The sequence below is a fragment of the Piliocolobus tephrosceles genome, chromosome 21 (genome assembly GCF_002776525.5).
Source record: "Piliocolobus tephrosceles isolate RC106 chromosome 21, ASM277652v3, whole genome shotgun sequence".
In the NCBI taxonomy this organism is placed as follows: Eukaryota; Metazoa; Chordata; class Mammalia; order Primates; family Cercopithecidae; genus Piliocolobus; species Piliocolobus tephrosceles.
In genome coordinates, this window is record NC_045454.1 from 26,653,763 (window position 1) to 26,676,579 (window position 22,817).

Sequence of the window (22,817 nt, forward strand, 5' to 3'; positions counted from 1 at the left end):
GGCTTCAAGCTAAGTGAGCATGCAAGCTCTCCTGTAAGAAGAACCCTGGATTGACCAGAAGGCCTCAAGATAACGCCTGTCTCTGCTGAATCCTGCCCTTGCTATTCAAGCCCAATGGCTTTGGCTGGGCTTTGGGCATCGGTGAGGGAAAGAGGTCATTGCTATCGTGACCAACTATTAGCACCAGCTGAGCACCTAATGGGGGCCACCCACAGGCCAGCCTCCCCAAGGCAAGGTATGGCTCAGCAGCGGGAGGCAGTGGGCTTGGGAGTCACACCTCTGGGCCTTTCTTAGCAGAGGAACCCACTTGGGAGCCTGACTTCTTTTCTTGAAGGATCTCTTCCCCCAGTCTTTCATGCTTACCCTGGTTCTCTGATCCCATTGCAAATTCACCCCCATGCATGGAGAACATCACAAACAGTTTTAGGCTACAAAAGAAGCCTTTCCACGTATCTTCTCAAGTTGAGAGCAGATAAAGTATTTTAAGGCTGCTATAGTTCCTAATTTGACCTTTTAATTTTGGGAAACAGATACTATCGCAGCTAGTATGAAAGGTGGGCTACTTTCTGCCTCCCTGAACGGCATGCAATGCAAACAATATAACAGCCAGCTAGGGGAAGAAATACTAAAAAGAATCATCCAGAAACAACCATTTATTTGAAAGCAGTTTTCCCTGACAGAACTGGGGATTTTGGAAACAGAGCTGCCGTCCAGGCAATGGCTCCTCTGCACCTCGGGTGGTGCCACCACTGCCATGGCTATCATGTTGGAAGGTGTCCAGGAGGGGCTGAACCCCTGCTGGTCACGGTCAGCATGGAGTGAAACTTCATAGTGCAGGCAGTTCTGAGCAACCATCTGCCACTCTCCAAGGTGGCTTAACTCAGATGTCCAAGGGTTGGCCCACGTTTTGCAGGTGAATTTGTTGTGTATGGCCATCAAAAGTCCTGACGAGTTCCCGCTCTCTATCCATGTGATACCTAAAAAGAAAACTAGAGTGGGTGTACTTCAATGCATGGACTCTGTCATGGGCAGTCTTGGTCTGTGAGGACAAGAGACCTTCATCTTGGGGGAGTTGGAGGATGGCCGTGTTTCTCGTAGTATCATGTTTCCAAAGTCTGTGACCATTCTTCTAAGTTTCAACTTTTCTTTTCACCAGGAATGGGGGGAATGTGCAAAGACTGAGTCATGATGCCTCCCCTAGGCCCAGTAGTCCTACTGTAGAACTGGTCAGCCTCAGAAGACACATCAGAGTCCCAGGAAGAGGCAGAGGTGCTCCAGGGGAGCAGAATGAGCCTGGTACTGGGAGTCAGGACACCTGGGGCCCTAGCCCTGCCTTTCACTACCACAAACTATTACTAATGCAAGTCATTATTTTATCTTTGAATGTCAGCTTCCTCATTTATAAAAATGGGAAAAATAGCCCCAAGTCCCAGCTCTGTTGACCACACAGGGCCATCGAGAAGCTCGAATGAAATACCAACATCTGGGAAAACCTTGGAAATCCTGTTCACTTACACAGGAATCCCTGGGTCCTGAGGTCTAAGAGCCTCCCAAAACTCTGTTCATCTGAGGGTCTTTGTCTTTCCCGTACCCTCTCCTTAGAATATGTGTGCCCCCCCCCCACCAAATTTCTGCACACTGGTGGGTCTGGTGCAGGTGGGTCTGAGCAACCATCTGCCTCTCTCCAAGGTGGCTTAACTCAGATGTCCAAGGGTTGGCCCACTTTTTCCAGGTGAATTTGTTGTGTATGGTCATTAAAAGTCCTGAAGAGCTCTAGCTCTCTATCCATGTGATACATGTGATACTGGCTCTAGTCTCTCTCCAATGTCCCCCCTCAACAAAGAGGCCTTCCCTGCCCTCTGGGGTATAGAATCCTGACCTTCTTATGTGAAGGTCCAGCCCTTCCTCCTGCCTCAACATCTTCATATCACTTATCCTATGCTGAACTTATTTGTTTGTTGTCAGCGTCCCCATAGAATGTAAGCCCCACGAGAGATGTCATCTTGATTACTCTGTTGGCGACCATCTGCCAATGCTATGCAGGAATGCCACATGTGCTAAATAAAGTCCATGGACAATTAACCATGCACCTTCCCCATGATGGAGTCCTCTCCTTTCTGACAAATTTGGAAAGAATGCTGTTTCTTCATTCCTCAGTACAAGGCTGCTGGATGGCAGGTGAGGTCAGGGAGTGGAGCGTAGAAGGGTCATGGTGTTTCCAGAACGGCTGTCCACGCAGCACGAGATCTGCCCCCCGCCCCTACTCTCTCCACATCGCACAGCTGCCCCCCTTGAGTGCCCTCACTTCACATTCTGCTCTTAGGACAGGGGCCTGGGACCTTGGTGCCATGAACACCCCTCTCCCATGATTGAGCGAGAGGTAAGCCTGCCTTTCCCGGGGGCGGCAGCACACAGAGACCAGCCTCAGGAAGCAGTAGGGAGAGTACCTTTTCTAGAGAAGGGCTCTTTCAGTACTTTTTCTGAAAGTAGTACTTGGTCCTAGCTAGAGATGACTACATAAATCCAAAGACATAGCCCATAAGAGTTAGGGCTGCATTAAATTGAGATGTCCACCTCTTACCCATGTTTCCAAGTGGCCAGTCCTTCTGCAGGAAAAGGTGCCCCAAAGCTGCAAGGACAAGCCACACAAACACCTTCCTTGCTTGGAGGTAGAGTGACAGCACTCAGAGGGATCAGTTTGGATGCATGAAAACAGGACCACCCCTTGTCTCTACTTCTACAACCAAGGGCAAGTCCTCTCTCCAACCTCCCTACCAAATGTGACCTCTAAGATGACTTCTATCTCTGATAGCCTAATAATCTTTCATTTCATCATGGAAGGCCCAATGTAGACCTCAGTGAACCCTAAAAATAAAGCAGGCTGCCTAACAAGGCATCAGAGATGCTGTGGGGGAGACTCATGCCCATGGTGGGAGGGGCCTGAGACCCTGGGAGGAAGCTGAATACTGGGATCACACTGGGCAAAGGGCACAGAGAAGCAGAAGGAGGAGGTGAGTCTGGAAGAAATGAGAAACGTGTAGGGCCAGCGCCAAGAAGGGGACATGGACTGCAAAGAGTCATTCTATCCCTCTTCTGGGGACACAGCTTGAACTAGACTTTTGAGTGACCCAGACCACTGAAGGCCACCCCCTCTCCCAGGAACGACCCTTTTGTCAGAAGAGTACCCACAGCACTTCTTAAAGAGGAAAATGTGCTAAGATGTGAAAAAGCTAGAACCAAAGAAAAGGGGGATAAAATGTAACTGTAAAGAGACTGACTGCAAACAAGCCTGCCTGCGTCGACGGGGGTGCGGGGGGCGGCTGGGGAGGGGTGGCAGTGAGACGACCCTCTACAGGCCCTGTGTGAGGCCCACTTGTCTTCCGTTGAGGAGCTGGGGGGCAGCTGACCGCCTGAGTTATCAAAACTCCCAGAAATAAGAGGGTGTTTTATGGGACAGTAATTGGGCATATTCCCTCCATGACTTGAAGTCAACAGGCAGCCCCTACAGCTGGCCCTTCTAGGTGCTATCAGCAGCGAATGCTATTTTCATGGCCAATTTATTAGAGACTCCATGTTTTTTGAGGAGATGTCACCAACACAAAAAGGGGTATATTTATTGATATGCTTAAAATATAGGTTTTTAACTCGATTCCTTCACCCTTAAAAACAAAGTAAAGAGATAGACAGATACAATTATGTTCTGACTGTTTTCCGCCAGCCTGTCCAATGGGAACGTTTGTATATAGTTCTCAGTGGCGCTGAAATCTGCTTAGGAAAGCAACAAGTCCTTTGTTCTGTTGACAACGGTTATTACAATTAATTCATTTTGTGATTGGTACTTGCGCTGAGTGACAAGGTGTTATTTTACCTCCGTAAAAGTTAAAGTGGTAATATCTACGTGCACAATAACAACGTGGGCTTGCTATCACTCAAGGGGAGAAGAAAAGGCTGGCTCCCGGCTGCCTCTGCACCTGCCACCCTCTCTGCACCCCACGTGCCAGTTTGAGTTTAGAGGAACGTGCCGGGTTACTCCACTCAAAGTTCCTGTCTTCCAGTCCACCTGGCTTCTTGCAAAGCTTTTCATCAAGGCCTGAGGTCTGAAGGTGACAGGACATGGAGGGAGGGTGTCCAGGGCGCGTGCCGAATGCTGTGGTGTGAGCTGCGTGGCAGGGCACGCCACTTGCCTTGTCACCGTGAGTCCAACTCAGAGTTTCACTGAGGCCTGGTTCTCCCCTCTGTGCACCAAGGTATCTCAACCTTGGCACTAATTGATACTGATATTTGGGGCTAGATAATTCTCTGTGGTAGGGACTGTCCTGTGCATTGTAGGATGTTTAGCAGCATCTCTGGCTCCTGGATGCCAGAAGCACTCCCCTCCCCAATATCTCTAGACACTGCTAAGTGTCCCCCAAGGGAGAAAATCGCCCCTAGCTGAGAACCACTGCTATCCACAGCCTCCAGGGCTATTTGCTGTGTTGTGGAAAGAGGGTTCAAGAATGCTTCTCTGGGCTGGGTGCAGCAGCCCTGTAATCCCACCACTTTGGGAGGCTGAGGTGGGTAGATCACTTGAGACCAGGCATTTGAAACCAGCCTTGCCAACATGGTGAAATCCTGTCTCTACTAAAAAATATAAAAATTACCCAGGCATGGTAGTGCTGCCTGCAATCCCAGCTACTGTGGAGGCTAAGGCAAGAGAATCACTTGAACCCAGGAGGCAGAAGTTGCAGTGAGCGGAGATCATGCCGCTGCACTCCAGACTGGGTGACAGAGCAAGACTCTGTCTCAAAAAAAAAAAAAAAAAAAAAAACGCTTCTCTGGCTTCGATTTGATTCCATCTCAAGCTCCCTGAGGAGACTGGCTTCCTCACCTAACCCAGAGACAGAGTGGCAGGGTAGGTCCCATCATATCCCCCCACAGGAAAGGGCATAGGAGGACAACGGACCTCTTGTACCATCAAGAAGGTGTGGCAAAGGAGAATGGAGGAAGAGAGAAACCAAACACCTCCCGCAAGAACGTGGCTGCAGAGCCTGTTTCAAAGAACATCCCATTTCAAAGAACATTTCCAGGGTAGCCCAGACTTCCCTCTAGCTAGGATGATCAAGGAATGGCTATCGGGTCTTCCAACCTCACCAGGGTATCATAAAATTTATAATGTGATACATACTTCAACACACAAAAAAAGTTGAACAAAATTCATCTCTACTCATTATTAGAGATTTCAACAACTGCACGCTAGGCTTAGAAAAATTCTGGTCATGTGAGCGCTCCAGGGGCTTTGCTTCTGGATATGTGGTGTGTCCTCTCTGCTCATTGATTCCTATGGATTCGTCATTTAGCTTCCTTTTAACTTCCTTATGCAGCTACCAGCTCATCACATCAAGGAAATGATGCAGGATGAGGTAAGATCATCCCAGTTCTAGGTGGATTGTCTCAGGGAGAGTCCAAACTTGTTTTCAGGAGCAAGAAGAGCAGGGGCCCCGAGGTACAGGGTTGGAGAAGGCCGTGGTCCTGTGACCTACCCGCCTATCCTTTCCCCTTCAGAGCAACCCAGTTGATTTTCTGTAGCAGACATGCAATGACAAAGCCCTGAATCTTTGCCCTCCTCACCAGGGTCCCAATGTGCCAGGACTAAGGGCCTGTCATCTCAACAGCCCTGAGCATGGCTGGGCATTGCCAGTGTCATCAGCCAGGCCAACATCGCTTTCCATATGAATAGCTCAGCAGATTGGACCTGCCCCGTATGCCTGCATTGGAAAACGATTGACAGGGAGCCATGGAAATCCTCCCGAGTTTTTTTTTTTTTTTTTTTTTTTTTTTTTATTAGCAGTATTTATCACCTTCTCAAAATCAATTGCATATTTTAAATTAAAACAAATGACTATTTCTAAGCTAATCAATACTTGCATCTTTGCCTTTTAAAAAGTAAAAAGTTTAATGTAAAGAAATCCTCATCTTTGCTTCCATCAATTCAATTTTAACATAATTCAATATTTAATAAATATAATCCTCTTTGTGCAGAACAATGTCATAGAAAATGCGAAAGGTTTCATGGTATCCAAGATCTCGTGAGATGGAAAATGATGCCTCTTCCCCTGGAAACTCCCAACCTCTGGGTACTTTCCTCACTTCCTTCACATATCAGAAGCTGTTTATTCCCACGAAGTATTAAAAAAAAAATGGATTTATGTATTTAATGATTCTAAAACCAAAATGCTACCTACTATCTACACAATTGCCATTTTTATCTCTTTAAACTTCTCCAGCTTGACGTTTCTAAAAGGGCAAAAGCAGAAAACCCTTATATAATACCTAATTTGTACATCTGCGGTTTCTTTCAGACTGGCACAGGCACCATATGTTTTTAATTATCATAATAGCCCTAAAGAACCTGTTCTGTGGGAAACACATATGATCCTTTTATTACTGGTTTGTAATTTAAACAGTTTTAACAGAAAAGGTCTGGCTATCGGGGAGTGACAGGCTCAAAGGCCTAAGATCCCAGCCATCGACCTCTGGAAGCTCAAGTTCAGATCCCACCCACCGAGGGGGACCTCCTTCCCCCTGCCTGACAGAGGTAATTGGGCACATGTGAAGCGGCTCTGTAGGACCTTAAAAGACATAGTCTGGGATCTCCAGTGATGCCGGGTTTTGGTCAGAGCCCGCCACAATGAGAATAAGGTTGATAAATATTATCCTGATCTGACCTCTGCTGCTGTCGCGGTTGGGGGCAGGGAGGGGGAGCTGGAGCCCTGGGCCACCCACTCTCTATGCTCCCCTAGACCTGGACCACAGGGAACAATTGCAAGGTGGGGGTCAGTTTTCCTCGGGGCCCTCTCGCTGCAGGGAAAGGAGGGAGATGACAGGTTTTTGCTTTTATTCCCTGACACTGGAAAATGACTGAATAAATATAGCCCTAAAAAGAATTGATTCACAGACTGTCACGTGGAAGGACTCGGTTATCACTGCGACTTTGTCATTTATGGAGAGGTGAGGACACTGAGGGGACAGGAGGAGATCTGCTCAGGTCCCCCTGTGGCAGGTTCAAAGCCACTCGGGTCACAACCCAAGCACCTGGTCCCCACCCAGTGCCCCGCCTGCGTGCTCCAGGACAGGGCTCCCCAGGCTCTGTCTCAGGTTAGGATAGCCCAGTCGCAGAATCGTTGCTCAGAAATGCCCCATTATCTCCTGACATGAACCTGGCAGGCTGGCAGGAACTGGCTGTTGTTATGTACTGTTGGTTGGTTTCTTTATTTTTAATGCATCTCAAGTGTGTATTAAAGGCACAGAAAAGCACCCACAAGGTGAGGCAGCTGAGTGGCCACTCCCAGGGACCTCCACAGCCCAGAGAGGCCACTCCCAGGAACCACCACTGCCCAGACAGGCCATTCCCAGGAACCTCCATTACCCAGAAAGGTCACACGTGGGGACCCCCACTACCCGGAAAGGCCACACACAGGGACCTCCACTGCATGGAAAGGCACATGCAGAGACCTCCACTGCCCAGAGAGGCCACTCCCAGGGACTTCTACTACCTGGAGAGGCCACACGCGGGGACCACCACTACCCGGAGAGGCCACACGTGGGGACCTCCACTGTCCAGAGAGGCCACATGCAGGGACTGCCACTGTCCAGCCCCGAATCTCAGCCCTGCCCTATCGTTTACATGCTGAGTGATCTTTGGTGCGACAAGATGCTGCTTGGTGCCTCGGTTTCCCCATATTTAAAATGAGAATAATAAATACTCCATCCACATCCTCGGGTTTTCATGAGGATGAAATGTAAGAGTCTAATTTGCACTCTCATCTGTATGGGGCTTAGAACAGGACTTGGCACAGAGGAAGTCTTTATTATTTACAACTTTGCTTGGAAGGTTAGTGGGTGATTTCGGAGGACCAGATCCTGCTGCTGGGATAAAGGGATCCGTTCCTTGGGCATGGAGATATTTTGGGGAAACAGTCATCTGCCCTATACCCAGGATGCCCCCACATGGCTGGTTTTTGAATGGAACAAAACGTCGCGGTGGTAACTGATTTCTGGGTGACCCCTCATAGACAGTCAGGGTGTGGGGTAGGGTTAGGAGCCGTGGCCTACTGAGTTTTCCTCTAGGCTGCCCAAAGGCCAGGACTGATTTTACATAGTTGCCATGAAAGTGACTTTCTTTATTCCACGATTGCTTGATTTTAGCATCCAAATGTGACCTGGGATATTTTATTACTTGGATTGTGTTTTCTGTTTATTGGTGGTCACAGCCTGACATTAGAAATGCTGTGTCTTGGAGGACTGGTATGACGCAGTTGGCGACACTGATTGCTGTCATCTGTGAGATGGGCTATCAGATTCAATGCTTGGCATCGGAGGTGTGTGTCTCAGGGAACTCCCCTCCCTGACTGTAACAGCTTTCTTCATGCCCGGTGTTCAGCTGGCCAAGCTGAGGCTCAGAGGGGCCCCTGGAGTGGGAAGGTCATGACCTGAGGCGCTAGAAGAGTAGAAAATCACAGCAAGAGCAGACAACAGGCATTGGAGATGACAGAAGGTGGAAAGGTGGGAGGGGGTGAGGGTTGAAAATTCACCTGTTGTGTACAGCATTCACTATTCAGGTGACGGATACACTAAAAGTACAAACTTCACACGCAATGTAAGGAATCTGCACATCTACTCCCTAAATATACAAAAACAAACAAAAAATTTTTTAAAGAAAAAGAAAAAAGACTGTGGGCAAGCCGCCTAGCATCCCTTGGCCTCCGCTTCCTCATTCATAAAATGGGTTCTGATAATGACAGAGGGTGCCTGGTTATGCAGAAGTGGCTGGGGTCCGGAAGTGCTGAAGGCCTGGCTGGCCTGTGGGCTTCACAGGAGGGTGGGCCCACACCGAGGCAAGGCTCGGAATAAGTCCGGTAGCAGGCCAAGTCTCCCCAGATCACCCCATCTTTCCTCCTCTGCAACACGCTCTCTCCCCAGACCAGTAGGTGGAGCCGTCATTCACTCAGCTGACCTCACCCTTGAAGGAGGGCAGGGAGTCACAAGCCCAGATCTGGCTTCCTAAATGACCCCAGAAGACCAAGAAGAAGCTATCTGATAAGTTGAAAAAAAAAAAAAAAAAAGGGAGTCTACACAGTCCCCACCTCAGAGGGGTCAAGCTTTCCTTTTGGCAAAAAGGGGACCAGATGGCCACCCTCGTTTGAGATGTCAACGGTGACCTCCCAATGCAACAAACAGAAGTGCATCTTAATCAGAGTTCTTCCCGGACAAGGCAATGGCACGGACCCACCCCTCTAGGAAATAAGACCTTCTTAATCACAGCCCTGCAGCCACAGTGGCTGTTCTCCACCCCTGCCCGCCTGGTGCCAGCCCAGCTCTGTGGCCCTGCCGAGCCCAGGCAAGAGTGGAGCGTCTCCCTGTTTCCAATCCTTGGAGTCATAACTCACATTACTTCCATCCCATCTGCACCCAGTGAAGGCAGAGCAGGGAAAAGAGCATAAAACACAAAGTTCCCACAGACAACATCTGTCTCAGTGCAAACAATGGACCATTATCTTGTAAATAATTCTGATTAAGCTGCAGCATTTCCTCCTGAAACTGACGGTGGGAGTGGAGCAAGCGGGAGAAGGCGCTGCTGGAGCTCCAGCCCGAGCGCCAGGAGCTGCACTTGGGGATCTCCCTGACCCTCCCCAACATCTCTACCCACAGCCACTGAGCACCCTTCTCCCCAGCCCGACCACCAGGACCACCAGCAGTGGGAGGACCCATCCCATCAGCCTGGGCACCTACAGCCCCAGGAGGCTTCAGGAAACTTTCCCTGCCAGGATCCTTTCATCTCTACTGGCCTCCTTTCTCTCTCTCTCTCTCTGTCTTCTTCACCCATTTCTTCCACTCTTTCCTCTCCTCCGGATGCAACCTCCATCATTTCTCTTCTACTCTCTTCTTACTTGTTTTCTGTCTTACCCCTTAGCCCTCAGGTCCTCTGTGGCACTCTCCTTCTCCTTCAGTGCCCCCATTCCAGGCCCCTGGGGCTATGCCTCCTCACTGCCCCATCCCAGAGACACCTTGACATGGTGGGAATTATGTGTGTCCATCTGGAGGTTCCAGGCCTGTGGGCCCCAGCCTGTCCTTGGGCTCATCTGCAGGAGTTGTCAGGCTGGGGAAGGGGCCCATAGGAATCCCTCTTCCCACCACTGGAGCATCCATCACGCCCAGCGCCTCTCCCTCCTGTGTCTTCTGGGATGTGAGATCAGCCTGCCTGGCAAACCCCAGTCCCATTACCCACCTCATACAACACCTCCTGCTGCAAAATCCACTGTCGCAAAATAAAACTGGGGACTTCACAAAACCACCCCAACATGACATCCAGGTATTTAACCTGTGTGAATTAGAGGGGATCATTCGCTTTGCAGGGGCATTTACCTCAAAAGCCTCAAGGAAATTCCCTTTGTGATTTAAAATTAAATTACTGGGTATCATTTAGAAAGGACAGTTCTAGAGCCCAAAGTCTTAATGTAATCCAAAAGCCACTGATACAAGAATCTTGGCCACCGATTGGCCACCAGAGATGATTTTTTTAAATTTCCTAATGGTAAATAGTTTTTACCACTAGAAAACAGTGAAAACAGCTCAGTTGGAGCCAATGGAGGTGTGTCTGTCCATCGCAGGAATGGGCTTGTTGAATTATCATATGGGTTCCCCAACAGACCTCCAGATGTTCACCCCAGGGATGGGAAGAATCCCAGATGGGCCATCCAGAAAGAGGCCTTCCAGCGGTGAGTACAAATTGGCAAGGATGAGGGCGGGGCGCCATGATTTATAATAGCCTGCCCAGATTCTCCAGCCACTTGGCAGGGTTTTAGTGGGTTCTGGGTCTTCATCGAAGCTCTACCTGGAGCCTACATGGCTTTCCGAAAGCCTAAAATAATTGAAATGAGGGTGACTCGACAACCTCCAAGTTCTTCATATTCACTTTATTCTATTAAAGGATACACGAGTGCCTTATTTGATGGATGATAATACTGAGGCAATTGCATTAAGAAATGCCTGTGACAAGATGTCCAGTTGAAAGCAAAATGCCAAGGACTTGAGGGTTTCCCATGTGGAGATAGTGCGTACTGTTCCAAACTACCCCGGGCTTGCAAGCCCAGAGTGATTTTGAGTGACCAAGGGAATTCTCAGGATGGAAAAGTGGAATGGTCACAGGCACAGAAGGAAGTGAATGTGAACTGCTTTCATGCCCCATGAGTTCAAGATGAGAACCTGAGCCCGCATCTCTCAGTGCCCGGGTTCCCACCCTCTAATTGTGATGGGTACGTGTATTGAAAGGAAGTAGGAGGCACTTATTCCAAGGGACCCCCTGGATTCACACATTGGTATCTGCAAAGCGCTCAAAGATAATCTGATCATCATAAAAAATACAATCTTCTTTCTCAAGCTCAACTGTGAACTCAACAGGTTGAAAAAGAAAAGAGAAAAAAAGTCAAATAATCAGGTTTTTCTTGCACTTCCATGAGCTGAAAATTCAGTTTCATTGATCTCCTTTTTTCTTTTCTTTTTCTATTTTGACAGACTTCCAGAATTTAAAGAGAAAATCCTCAATGGTCTTCTTCTAATTTAATAGAAATATCTTCAGGATAAGGCAAGTTTTACATGTCGGTGCACTGGAATGGCAGATGGCCTTGCCCAAATGGAAATCCCGCACACTCTTATGTTTGTGGAAAACCAGAACATATCTCAGGGGCCCTACTGGTATGGGGACTCCAGGACTGACAGGGTCCCCATGGGTCATCTGAAAAGTGAGGACTAGAAAAGGGTGGTGGAGACTATAGAGTTTAAGACGTAGGAGGGTCCGGAGCAGACATCTGGAATGCTCCCTCCTTTAACTGACAAGAAAATGCTGCCCAAAGAGGACACGTGAGTTGTCTAAGCTCCTTAGAACATGACTATTGCAAGGTGCTTGGTCTCTTGACCCCCAGGCCAGCCCGCCAATCATTCTTCCAGTAACCCGGCCCCTAAGCTGAGAGGCCACGCCTTCCCTCCCCACAGGAGCCATGACACACACATCTGTTCTCATCCATGGCTCTGGTTGGTCTGCGACTTTCTACAAGGGATCCAGGAGGGTGTAGAATCGTTCCTACTTGAAGCAGACACTGTTGGTTGTTGGTTCCTTACTCCTTCCCTTCTGATTATCTGGCAATGCCAATGGCCCTTTGCTTCTTTCTGCCTGAGGTCTTTCTCTCACTATGGGAAGGATGGTTGGCCATCAGATGCGCTGGAGGGACTCTTAGTTGCTGGGAGACACAGAGCTGGTGTGTAAATACCCCGGCTCCTTCAATCCTTGAAGAGACTGCTCCAAGGGGAGCTCTATACAGTACCTTAGAGGACCCCCAAAGGGGCTGAGCCCCTATAGTCCTACAGTACTGACCCTCTCATGAGTGCACCTGTGCTTGTTGGTTTACCTGCCTTCTCTGTCTCCCTTCCCTGCTCCCTCACTCATGCTTCCTGGGTCACCTCCCACATCTACTGCCTGTATCCAGGTCCTTACCTCAGGATCTGCTCTAGGGAGACCCCAACTAGGTCACTGAGGAAGTCTTAGGGGATTGAGAGGACTAACGGCCCCTCTACTTGACAAGAAAGAACTCATCCTAGTATGAGTCCCTAATTATCCACCGGGGCCACTCTGCACCCCAGCAAAACCACCTTCAGCCCTTCCCCACGTGCAGGGCGCACCTTGGAGTGGCCTGTCCTGGTGGTCAGCCCCAGCTCTCTCCCCAGGACAGACAAATCCCTTGACTCAAGAAAAAACTGACTTGTCCATCATATAAAAAGAGCAATAATTTGGTAAATTAATTGCAAATTTGCTTTCCCCGCTTGGTTGCCTTTCTCCTTTTATGTGGATAATTGAGAGCATATTATGTTAATTTGACAACAACAGAAGTTCAAAAAGAAAATTTAACCTTGTGAGCAGTGAGTTACCATTAGATGGGTGTGTCTGGACAACTCCACAAAGAACATGAAAGACGAACCCCTCGTGAAGCCAGCCAATGTCTGGATGCACAAATGGCTATTTTTGCTAATGAAATAGCTGTGCAGAGTTCCCCAACTTTAACCTTGAAAATGCGCATCCCTTGCTCCAGAGGCAGAATCTGCTTACGCAGAGACAATATTGCCAATGCGCTGCTGCTGATTTGGGGATGTAATTTAATCATCGGGAAGTTTCTTTGAGAAAAAGTGACTATACTTATGGAATAATCATCTCCTAACATTTAGATTCTTTTTCTCCAACCAGAATATCTACAATCTCATCAAAGCAAACACACTTCCGAACATGTGTAAATAGAGAAGTGGATCTGAAGACTCTCTTACTGCTACTGCAAGGCACTCTGCCCTTCCTTGGCCTCTCTCGTCTTAAGTCACAGATGTCTCCTTGGAACTCTGCTCCATATACTATGGGGCAGAGAGGGGGTCTCTGATCCAGACCAGGGGGTTCATGTTAGGAAGGGCCCGGGTCTCAGGCTAAGGGTAGATCCAGTGGATGATGTTTACATTTGTTCCAGGTCTGAATTCAAACAGGTGGGGCTTGTTATAATCCCATGTGTGGACGGGTGGTGGCTTAGGGGAAGGTGGGCTTGTTATATTTCCATGTATGGATGGATGGTGGTTTACAGGGGACATGCTCTTGTTGTAATCCCATGTGGGGATGGGTGGGTTTACAGGGGACATGAGCTTGTTATAATTCCATGTGGGGATGGGTGATGGCTTGGGGGAAGGTCGGCTTGTTACAATCCCACGTGGAGACGGATGGTGGTTTACAGGGGAGGCGGGCTTGTTATACATCCATGTAGGGATGGATGATGGTTTATGGGGGAGGTGTGGGGATGGATGGTAGTATACAGGGAAGGTGGGCTTGTTATAATAATCCCACTTGGGGTTATAATAATCCCACTTGGGGACGGTGACTTGGGGGAAGGAACACACAAGAAACAGAATTCCCAACCCCCTTGCAGAGCTGTGAAATGAAGTTGGCTCATTCCACAGAACTGAATCCACCCAGCTCCCCGGCAGGCAGAAGACGGGATATTTCCAAGAACACGCAACTGGTGAGAAAGGAGTCATCACCCAGGGATGGGGGTGATGAGGAGGAGGTGGATGGGAAGCAGGGGGAGTGCACGGCATGACTGCGCTGAAAAGAGAAGATGGGGAGCAGGACCGAGCTGGCTCCATAAAATAGGAGAATGAGAATCCACACAGGCCTCCTCTAAGCTTGAGAAGTTTCCACTGGGGAGCAACTCAGGAAATACCCCCTGCTTTAGAAACAGAAATGCTTCCGAGTCCCCCAGCTTGGAGATTCCATTAGGGAGATTGGGTCCCCGTGGAAAGGAAGAAAGAACAGCAGACGCCTGAATACATGGCTCCAGGGAGCCTTCCAGGCTGTCAATGCAAGGGGCTAGGAAGATCCGTTCCCTTCAGCAGCCTCTCCCTCATTGGCTTTGTACTCCCTCTGCCTCCAAAGCCCAGCCCGCCATGTCCCATCTATACCCCTCTGGGCCCCATCCCGGAAGGACTGGCAAAACCCACGGGAGCTGTGGTGCCCCAGGTTTGCAGGAAGTGGGTAGTGGGGTGTACATGACCGGCAATGCCAGGAACAGTGTGCTCAGCCCTGGACAGAGGCCCCGAGAAAAAGGCTTGGAGGAATTTTCCCTCGATGTGCACCCCATTCCCCTTGGGGCAGGTCCTCAGACTCAGGGGATATTGCAAATAAAGAAAAACCTCTCCTGGGGCCCTACTTCTTGTGCAGGCTTGGCCTACATACACTGGCAGTGGAAACTGGCCCTGCCTAAATGTGGCCACGCAGACCTGGGGCCTGGAAGTTAGGGTCACTCACTTTACCTTTGCTAGGCATTTAGGGATCCATCACAGTTTCCATAGGAACCCATGGTACGCACTCCCAGCTTCATATGAAGGGAATCAGGCAGCAGTCGTGGGCACTGACCACAAGGAAATCTGACAACCTTCTTCACAATTGACATTTTCTCTTTGAAGCTTTCATCACGTCTTCTCAGACTCCGAATCTCTCACTTTTTTCCTCTTTCCCAAACTAAGAGACAATCTAATGCCATAATGTGGTCTTTGGAGTCAGGGTCACTTGAAAAGGTGTTATGAGAAATACAGGAGGCAATGTTTCAACCAGCTAGGGTGATGCAATTGTCCTGTTGTGGAGACCAGGGTTGTCCAATGGGCATTTCCAGCTTTCCGCTCCCTTGTTACACAGAGGACACTTTACTTATTTGGGGTTGTGAAGAACGGACTTGGGGCTTGAGATTGTGTCCTACCCCGAGTCCCCCAACAGGACTAGTTAGACAAGGGCGCAAGGATGGTCATTGAATTTAGAGGTTTTTAAAACACACCCAAGCAAAGAAGCTTGGAAACACCGTTGAAATGGTAGGACCCTAAAGTCCAGCTCACGGACCACAAAACCAAGCAACACAAGCAAAAAGCAAAATTAGGTCCTTCCCGTACCTCTCTCCCCACCAGGAGGCAAAGTGGAAGAACAGGTAAAAGCCTGTTGCAGCAAACACAGGTACAGCCCAAAAAGGTCAGCAGAATATAAAGATTCCACCTCCACGAATCCTGAGTCTCTTCATTACAAACTACCCCTTCACAGGATGAAAAGAACATGTTCAGATTTGCTGCAGGAAGGCTGGGTGTCATTGTTTCCACATCTGGGATGGGGCATGATGACCCGCGTACTCCGTGCCCAAGTACCCCCACCGCCACCGCCCCAGCCACAGTTCCTATGGGCGGTTGTGGGGCCTAGGCACCTAAAAGTCACTTGTACAGAGAAACGGGCCCGTGTCGCCTGGCTCTCCCCCACCCGCCACAGTCATCCACCCAAATTGGAAGGTCCTTTTCCACTTGCATGTTTATGAATTGTTACTCACAGGACCCACCTAAGGGTGGATAGAAAAATGCAACGATCTGCCCAGGCAAACAGCCCAAGAAACAGGGTAAATGGCATTCCCTGAATGTCCTGTTGAGGCTTCCAACAGAGAGAAGAATGTCAGGGGGTGAGGGGGGTGTTGCGGAATGAATTAACATAATGACTCAAAACTACACTAATGTTTCACAGCTTTTTTTTATTAGCAATACCAAGATAAGTTATTGAAGCATTTTTAGTATTATTTTACATTCCATTCATAAATGACCTAACTTGTAACTCAGCATACAGCACACTTAAAGATATAGTTTGACACTTATTCAGAAAGCTACAATTATTATAACTTACATGCCTTCATTACCAGGAACACCTTAATATATCTTCTAATTACTTCAACAATACTCTGTTCCAAAGCACACGATCACCCCATACAAGTTTACACATTTTGCTTCAATCACCATTTTTAGGTTGTAGATGTCAAGGTGCTATTCACGGAAATTTTACTGTCATCTGCTCCTGGTTAATAGGACAACCTGACACAATATTAAACTAGCAATATTTCTGCTTAAATACTATGGAGAAAGAGAATTACTGCACTTTTCTGTATTCTTCTAAAGTGTTACAAAATACAGGACAATCAGACACAAGCAGTAATACCCACGAGATCATTGAAGGACCCACCTCTACACGCTCAGGTGAGCTGGTGGAACAGACCCCACCCCCAGCCAGGTTGCCCACAGGTGAAGGGATCTGTCATCCACCAGCAGTTGTCACTCAGGATTTATGACTTTGAGGGAGTTTTCTCTCCTGCTCAAGTTACTAAGCCTTTGCAATCCATGACTAATAGTGGAACATATGGGGTAATATTTTTAGCCTCTGATTCTCTGCTATATATACTGTAGGTTGGTGCGCCGTGTGTATACACATACCTATGCCAATAGTAATTATTTATTCAACACACATATGTGTATACATTCTTCTCTTGACTTTACACGATTAACAAGCTGCAGATAACCACCGAGGACCACGAACAGACAAGGGCAAGTCCAGATAGACCGACTAGGACAGGGAGTGTCACTTACCTGCAAGAAAATGTTCAGATTTATTAAATAATCCAGAAACCACCAGGGCTAGAGGCATTTGAAAGCAAGGGCAGGACCACATTCCCTAATTGTTTAATGGAATGATGACAATAAAGTGGTATTTATAAAATTTGGTCCTTCTGTCTCTGGCTAAAGCAAGAATAGTCAACATGATTAGGGCAGGTTGGCAATTAGACGTAGAGGTGCTGTTGATCAGCACTAAGTAATAGGAGATAATTACTGCTTATTTGAAACCTGGGCTTTGCACACAACATCTGAAATTAAAAAGAAAAAGAAAAAAACTGATGCCTTCAGCAGATAAGATGTAGCCTGTGTCTAGATATAGTTGTCAGTTTCAACCAGCGCTTTGATTCAGCAGTTAAAAAGGCAGACGCCAAGGCTTAGACCCAGGGTACCTGCACCCACTTAAGAATGGATGGGCTCACACCATTCCTATTTCAGATGGCGGTGGCTGGGTCTGATTGGAGGGTTTACATTTCCTCAGTGATGTGGTGTCTTTTCCGACAATACTCTCTTCTCTCAATACTCTCTTCCTTCCTCCCAATCTTAAGTCACTACCAGGGGCGGGGAAAGATATATATATTTCTTTTTTTTTTGAACCAAAGAGGCTGATTGCCCTCTCCTCTCACCTAGGCTAGGCTTGGTCCTGAGCAGTAGGATTCATGCAATCCAAAGAGAATATGGACATAGCAACTAAAATTAATGCTACCAGACTTCTCTCCTGATTCAGAGGCCCTGTTGATTCAGCCAGTAGCTTTTGGAGCCAAAAATATGCAGCAAAAGGAAAGGAACATAAACAAGGCTAAATGTCACCAGTGTTTGCCGACTTACAGACACCATCCATTTGTTTGTTCTGAAATGACGAGTGGACCATTTGGCAAATACAATGGTATTCACACAACAGTTCTGTCATCCTGCAGTGCAAACGACATCACGTCAGTGGCATTCCCATTTAATTTAAAAAGAGGGAAGGAGAACAGAAGAAGAATGCCTTTGGAGTTTGGAGAGAGCTGCCATCCAGAGAGGCTGCCTCTCCATCAGACACAGTGCACACAGCAGGGCTCTGGAGGAGGGTTGGGGAGAACCCGCTCCAGGTGCTGGAGATCCCGGGGGACATTGCCTGTGTTTGTCCCTCCAGAGTCAAAGAGAAAAGCTCTGCAGCAGGTTGTGAGGCAGCCAGCAGGGGCAGAACAGGGTGGTGATTTGCATTAACTCACAAGGTTCTGCCCTTGGACTTCAAGGCAGGCCAAATGGTCCTCCCTCCTGGGGTCTAATGTCAGGCCCTGGACACACAGTACGAATGAGAGCAGGCCAGACGGTAGAGGTCAATTGCTCATCTGTAAATTATCCAGTTGGGCAAAGCAGGTGAACGCAAAGGTGTGCTTTATCCATAGTCTCTGAGGCCAATCCATGTAAGAATCAGCTCACAAAAAAGAAGAGGAAGAGGTATAAGAGCACATTTGTCTTTAAAAAAAGTAAGGCGGCAGCAGAGACAAAAAGATCTTGCGGTGGAGATGCCCCAGGTCTCCCACACCCCCAAGCCAATTGCCTTCTCATGCTAGCTGGGTACAGCCTACACTCCCACACACTTGGCAGATTGGAATTTTGTGGTTGTCTTCCTATGCCATCTTCCTACCTTCACCTCCCTGGTTCATCAGAACCTGCTGGCTTCTGGGCCACATTGTGGACCCTTGCACAAGATGAAAAATGTACCAGTAGCCATAGACTGTGTATCACAGCCTACACTCAGGGTGTCTGAGCATATGCGGCCCTCACTGTGTATTTCATACACCAGCCATAGCCTCCTTACAAGTCTCTAACTGACTGCAGACCTTTGCCATTTCTTGGTCAAAGACTGAGGCGGGGCAGGACTCATTTCCTACCTGCAAGCACTTGCCTGGCATCAGTAACAGAATGGAGTAACCATTGGGATGAGAGGTCATCACAAAATTGCCAGAATCATCTTCAAAGCAAACTTCCCCACATACCAAGAAAGAGCTATCAACCATGCATCATGGCCGAAGCGAAGAAATGAAACATGCCTCTCTAACACTGATGGAGGTAAGGTTGATGGCTGCCGTGCTTATGGGACGATTGCAACCCGAAGATGTTTGCACGCTGACATCATCTCCTTGCAACAGTTTCACGTGGATGCTGAGCTCCGCAACGTCATGCAAACTCAACTGAGAAGCACTGATCCAAGCTCTTTTATCTCTATCATCTATTTCATCCCTACGCTTCCTTCCATCAGTGAGGAAACAGGCTTTCACAGAGCAAGCTGGCTTCAGAGACAACACACAGCCACTGCCTCCTTCCTCTTCTGTGTGTGCTGGCTGTGAGGGGGCAGCTCTGGGTTGCACTGCGCTGGGGTGTTCTCCTGGAAGTCTTTAATGTATACACAGAGGTGTGGTTTCCCAGAAACAAGGCACCAGCCCATCTGGGTCAACAAGTCCTCTACCTCTGGAAAGTCTCTCTCACATCTCTGGCTTTGGCATTACCAGACCATGGATGGGGCCCTGCTGCTGCTGCTGAGAGGTCTCCCATCACCATCTCACCATCCAGTGGACTAACAGAGGACTAGTTTCTGCATGATTCATTCTCTAGGGACGACCACGGGAACACATTTCTCTTTACACCAGAGCAGGTGTTGACCAACTAAGACCCTGTGGACCAATTCCAGTGCACCGCCTGTGTCAGTACTTAAAGTTCTAATAGAACGCAACCACAGCCGTCATTTTCCCATTGTCTACGGTGGCTGCAGTGCTACTTCCAAAGCAGAATTGGGTTGTCGCCATAGATACCCCATGGCCTGGGAGCCAATACTTCTATTCTTTGGCCCTTTAAGAAAATATTTGCTACCTGTTGCTTTAGACTGAGTAGCTGGTAAAAGAGTAGGTATTGGCTAGGCATGGTGGCTCATGCCTATAATCCCAGCACTTTGGGAGGCTGAGGTGGGCAGATCACCTAAGGCCAGAAGTTCGAGACCAGCCTGACCAACATAGTGAAACCCTGTCTCTACTAAAAATACAAAATTAGCCAGGTGTGGTGGCGCATGCCTGTAATCCCAGCTACTCGGGAGACTGAGGCAGGAAAATCGCTTGAACCCGGGAGGCAGAAGTTGCAGTGAGCCAAGATCGTGCCACTCCACTCCAGCCTGGGCAACAGAGCAAAACTCCATCTTCAAAAAAAAAGAAAAAAGAAAAGGAGACGCCTATGCCAAGAATGCCATAAGGCTTAGGGAGAAGAGAAGTCACATTTTAAGAGAGTTCAGCTTTGGTTGTCCTGGTTCATTCATCACACATTTAAAAATATATAAATTGAAGAGGTTTCAGTGGGCCTGAATTCTTGGGGGTGGGTCCCAATCATTTCACTAGCGTGGAAGCCCAGAGTACCCTTATTCCATAGCCTCAGGTATAATTTGGGTTGGGGAAGCCAGTTGCCCAATAACCTGAGGATGATAAGCTAGAGATGTTAGCACGACTGCTGTTAGTGGGCTTGCATTCTCCCTCACTTCCTCCCAGGCCCATTGGGTCACTAGGTCTGGTAGCCGCTGCACATAGGGCCTTGTGCCCACGATCAACATGCTGATATTTATTTATTTCATGTTTATTTTAGAGAAGGGGTCTCGCTCTGTCACCCAGGCTTGAGTGCAATGTCACAATCCTAGCTCACAGCGGCCTTGAACTCCTGGGCTTAAGTGATGCCCCTCCCTCGGCCTCCCAGAGTGCTGGGATTACAGGTGTGAGCCTCAGTGCCTGCCCTCAGCCTGCTCACAGATGCTCCCAGTTCAGCCAGGTTTCCCTGAGTGGCAGTCACTACAGAGCAGAGCTCCTTGGGGCAAAGGGGAGTGTGTTCTTTTCCCTGCTTTCCTGTTCATCTGTTACTCCTTCTTCACTGTCCTGCCTACCCCTGGGTCCACCAAAGGACACAGTGCAAAGCCTGCTTGGGAGACCTGACATACAACAACTCCACGCCCTGGCCGTCTCTCTTAGGTTTGAAAGGCAAGGAGAAAAGGTGATCTGGTTGCTATCCAAATCCACAAAATCCCGGATGAAACACACTCTTTAACCGCTCCATGCAGCGGGCCCCATGGGTGCTGTGCAGACCAGCCTTGGTGCTGTGTGCACAGGGAAGCTTGCCCCTTCCAAGCCAAGTGCCGACCCAACGTGCATTAGCGTTTCTCAAGCTGAACTGGGCTTGTCTGCCTTGCTTTGTCCGTGGATGCAAACACTGCTCTGGCCTTCCTCTCTCTACCTTTCAATACTCATGTGGAGCCTGTCCCATTACAAAACCAAGGTCAAACATTCCTATAAAACCAAGGGCACATCCAAGTTTTCCGATGGCACTGGAGCACCCTTGGACATTATGTTCTTTGACAGAATAAAGAAATGTGACTCATTTCTGGAGACCGGAAGTCACCTCAAGAAACTAAGGATTTGATAGGAGTGGGATTTCCTATAATGAGATCAGACCCCTAGTGGGATCTGACCCACTGTGGAAACAAAGATGCCTGTCCTCTGGCTTAATCCAAGATGGCTTAACCTCTTCCTTGGGATTATTATAATATGTCTCTGACAGGCAGTGTGCTATCCTCTGTGGAAAGAGCTTTAGAAAATTCCCACTCAAGCTCTCAACACTGTCATATGCAACAGGCGTCTCCCCACCCAACTGGCTGGGTTGGCTTCTCCCCTCAGTGGCTCTCCTTCTGCACCAGAGCTAGGAATCCACTGGCTGTTAGGATAGGCAGGGCACACTGTCCAGTACCCTGGCTCTATGGCACCAAGTAATTTAGGACCAGAGTTTTAAAAGTTAGGAAGAAGGCATGCGGAAATGACAGAAGATCCTGAAAGTACAGCCTGCAATATGAGTATCACCCACAGACTAGGGTGAGACGCCACCTTCTCCCAATCAACAGCAAGGGTTGAAGGAGCTGCTGAGATCTGTGGGGAGCTTGTATGATTTGAACTAGGTATTTCTGATGCTTCTTCAAACACTTTTACACCCCTTGAGAACAGAGCTCTTCCTTAAGAAACATAGGAACATTAGCTCCTCCTATAAGCCTGTTTCTGTAATCATGAAAGTGGGGATTTAGATTTACTAACCAGACAAAACTAGCCCTGAACTTTATCCATCCGAAATGAGAAATCTAGGAATGATGCTTTGGTCTGACAAAGCTCAAATTCTTAAGGAGATATAGTGATCAGCCTGGTAGGCGGATTTAGAAACCCGTACCTACTTTGAGTGAAGAAGGGAAGGAGGAATAAACATTAGAAATATTTTATTCATTGTGCCAATATCACTTCCACCCTTGCAAAGGGAAGCTAGGGGGTTTTTAAAGCTTACAAATGTCACTTGTGCTTCTTGTCATGCTAAAAAGAGAGTGAATTACACTACTTAAGAAACTAACAAACAAACAAAAAACAGCCCATGTGGATTTGTGTGTTCCTCCTAGATGGTAACTTTTAGAACGGATGAATATGTCTGGACCTTCTGGGATACCACAGTCGCTCACAAGAAAATGAGAAGAGAACTGCAATTATGGTGGGCCAGATATGGGGGGAGTGGGATGAGAACTGGCAGAGCCAGACCCATTCTAGAGGCAAGAGGGCAGTGGCCCCATCCCCAAGCAAATGCAAGAGCCAGGGAGGATCTTTTCCTGCCTGCTTCCAAACTAAAGCAAGAGGAGGCAGAAGAAATGGGGCCAAACGGAATGCAGAACTCACACTCTCTAAAAATAGGCAGCTTGTGGCCAGAGTCAGTTTCAGTATCTTCCCAGGAGTGGAAGGCAGGACAAG

General features: G+C 48.3%; 1 protein-coding gene across 4 annotated transcripts in view; it reads right to left on the minus strand.

The window, feature by feature from the left end:
* The window catches only part of ZNF536 (zinc finger protein 536), a 488,284-nt gene that overhangs the window by 137,424 nt on the left and 328,043 nt on the right, over positions 1–22,817 (minus strand). The window contains exon 5 of one of the 4 annotated variants that reach the window (XM_023229081.2): positions 16,099–17,001. The exons of the other annotated variants lie outside the window; for them this stretch is intronic. Coding sequence (XP_023084849.1) covers positions 16,994–17,001 — 8 coding nt within the window. The 3' untranslated portion in view covers positions 16,099–16,993. Of the gene's footprint in view, positions 1–16,098; positions 17,002–22,817 lie in introns of those variants that run through there. 4 annotated transcript variants of the gene reach the window in all.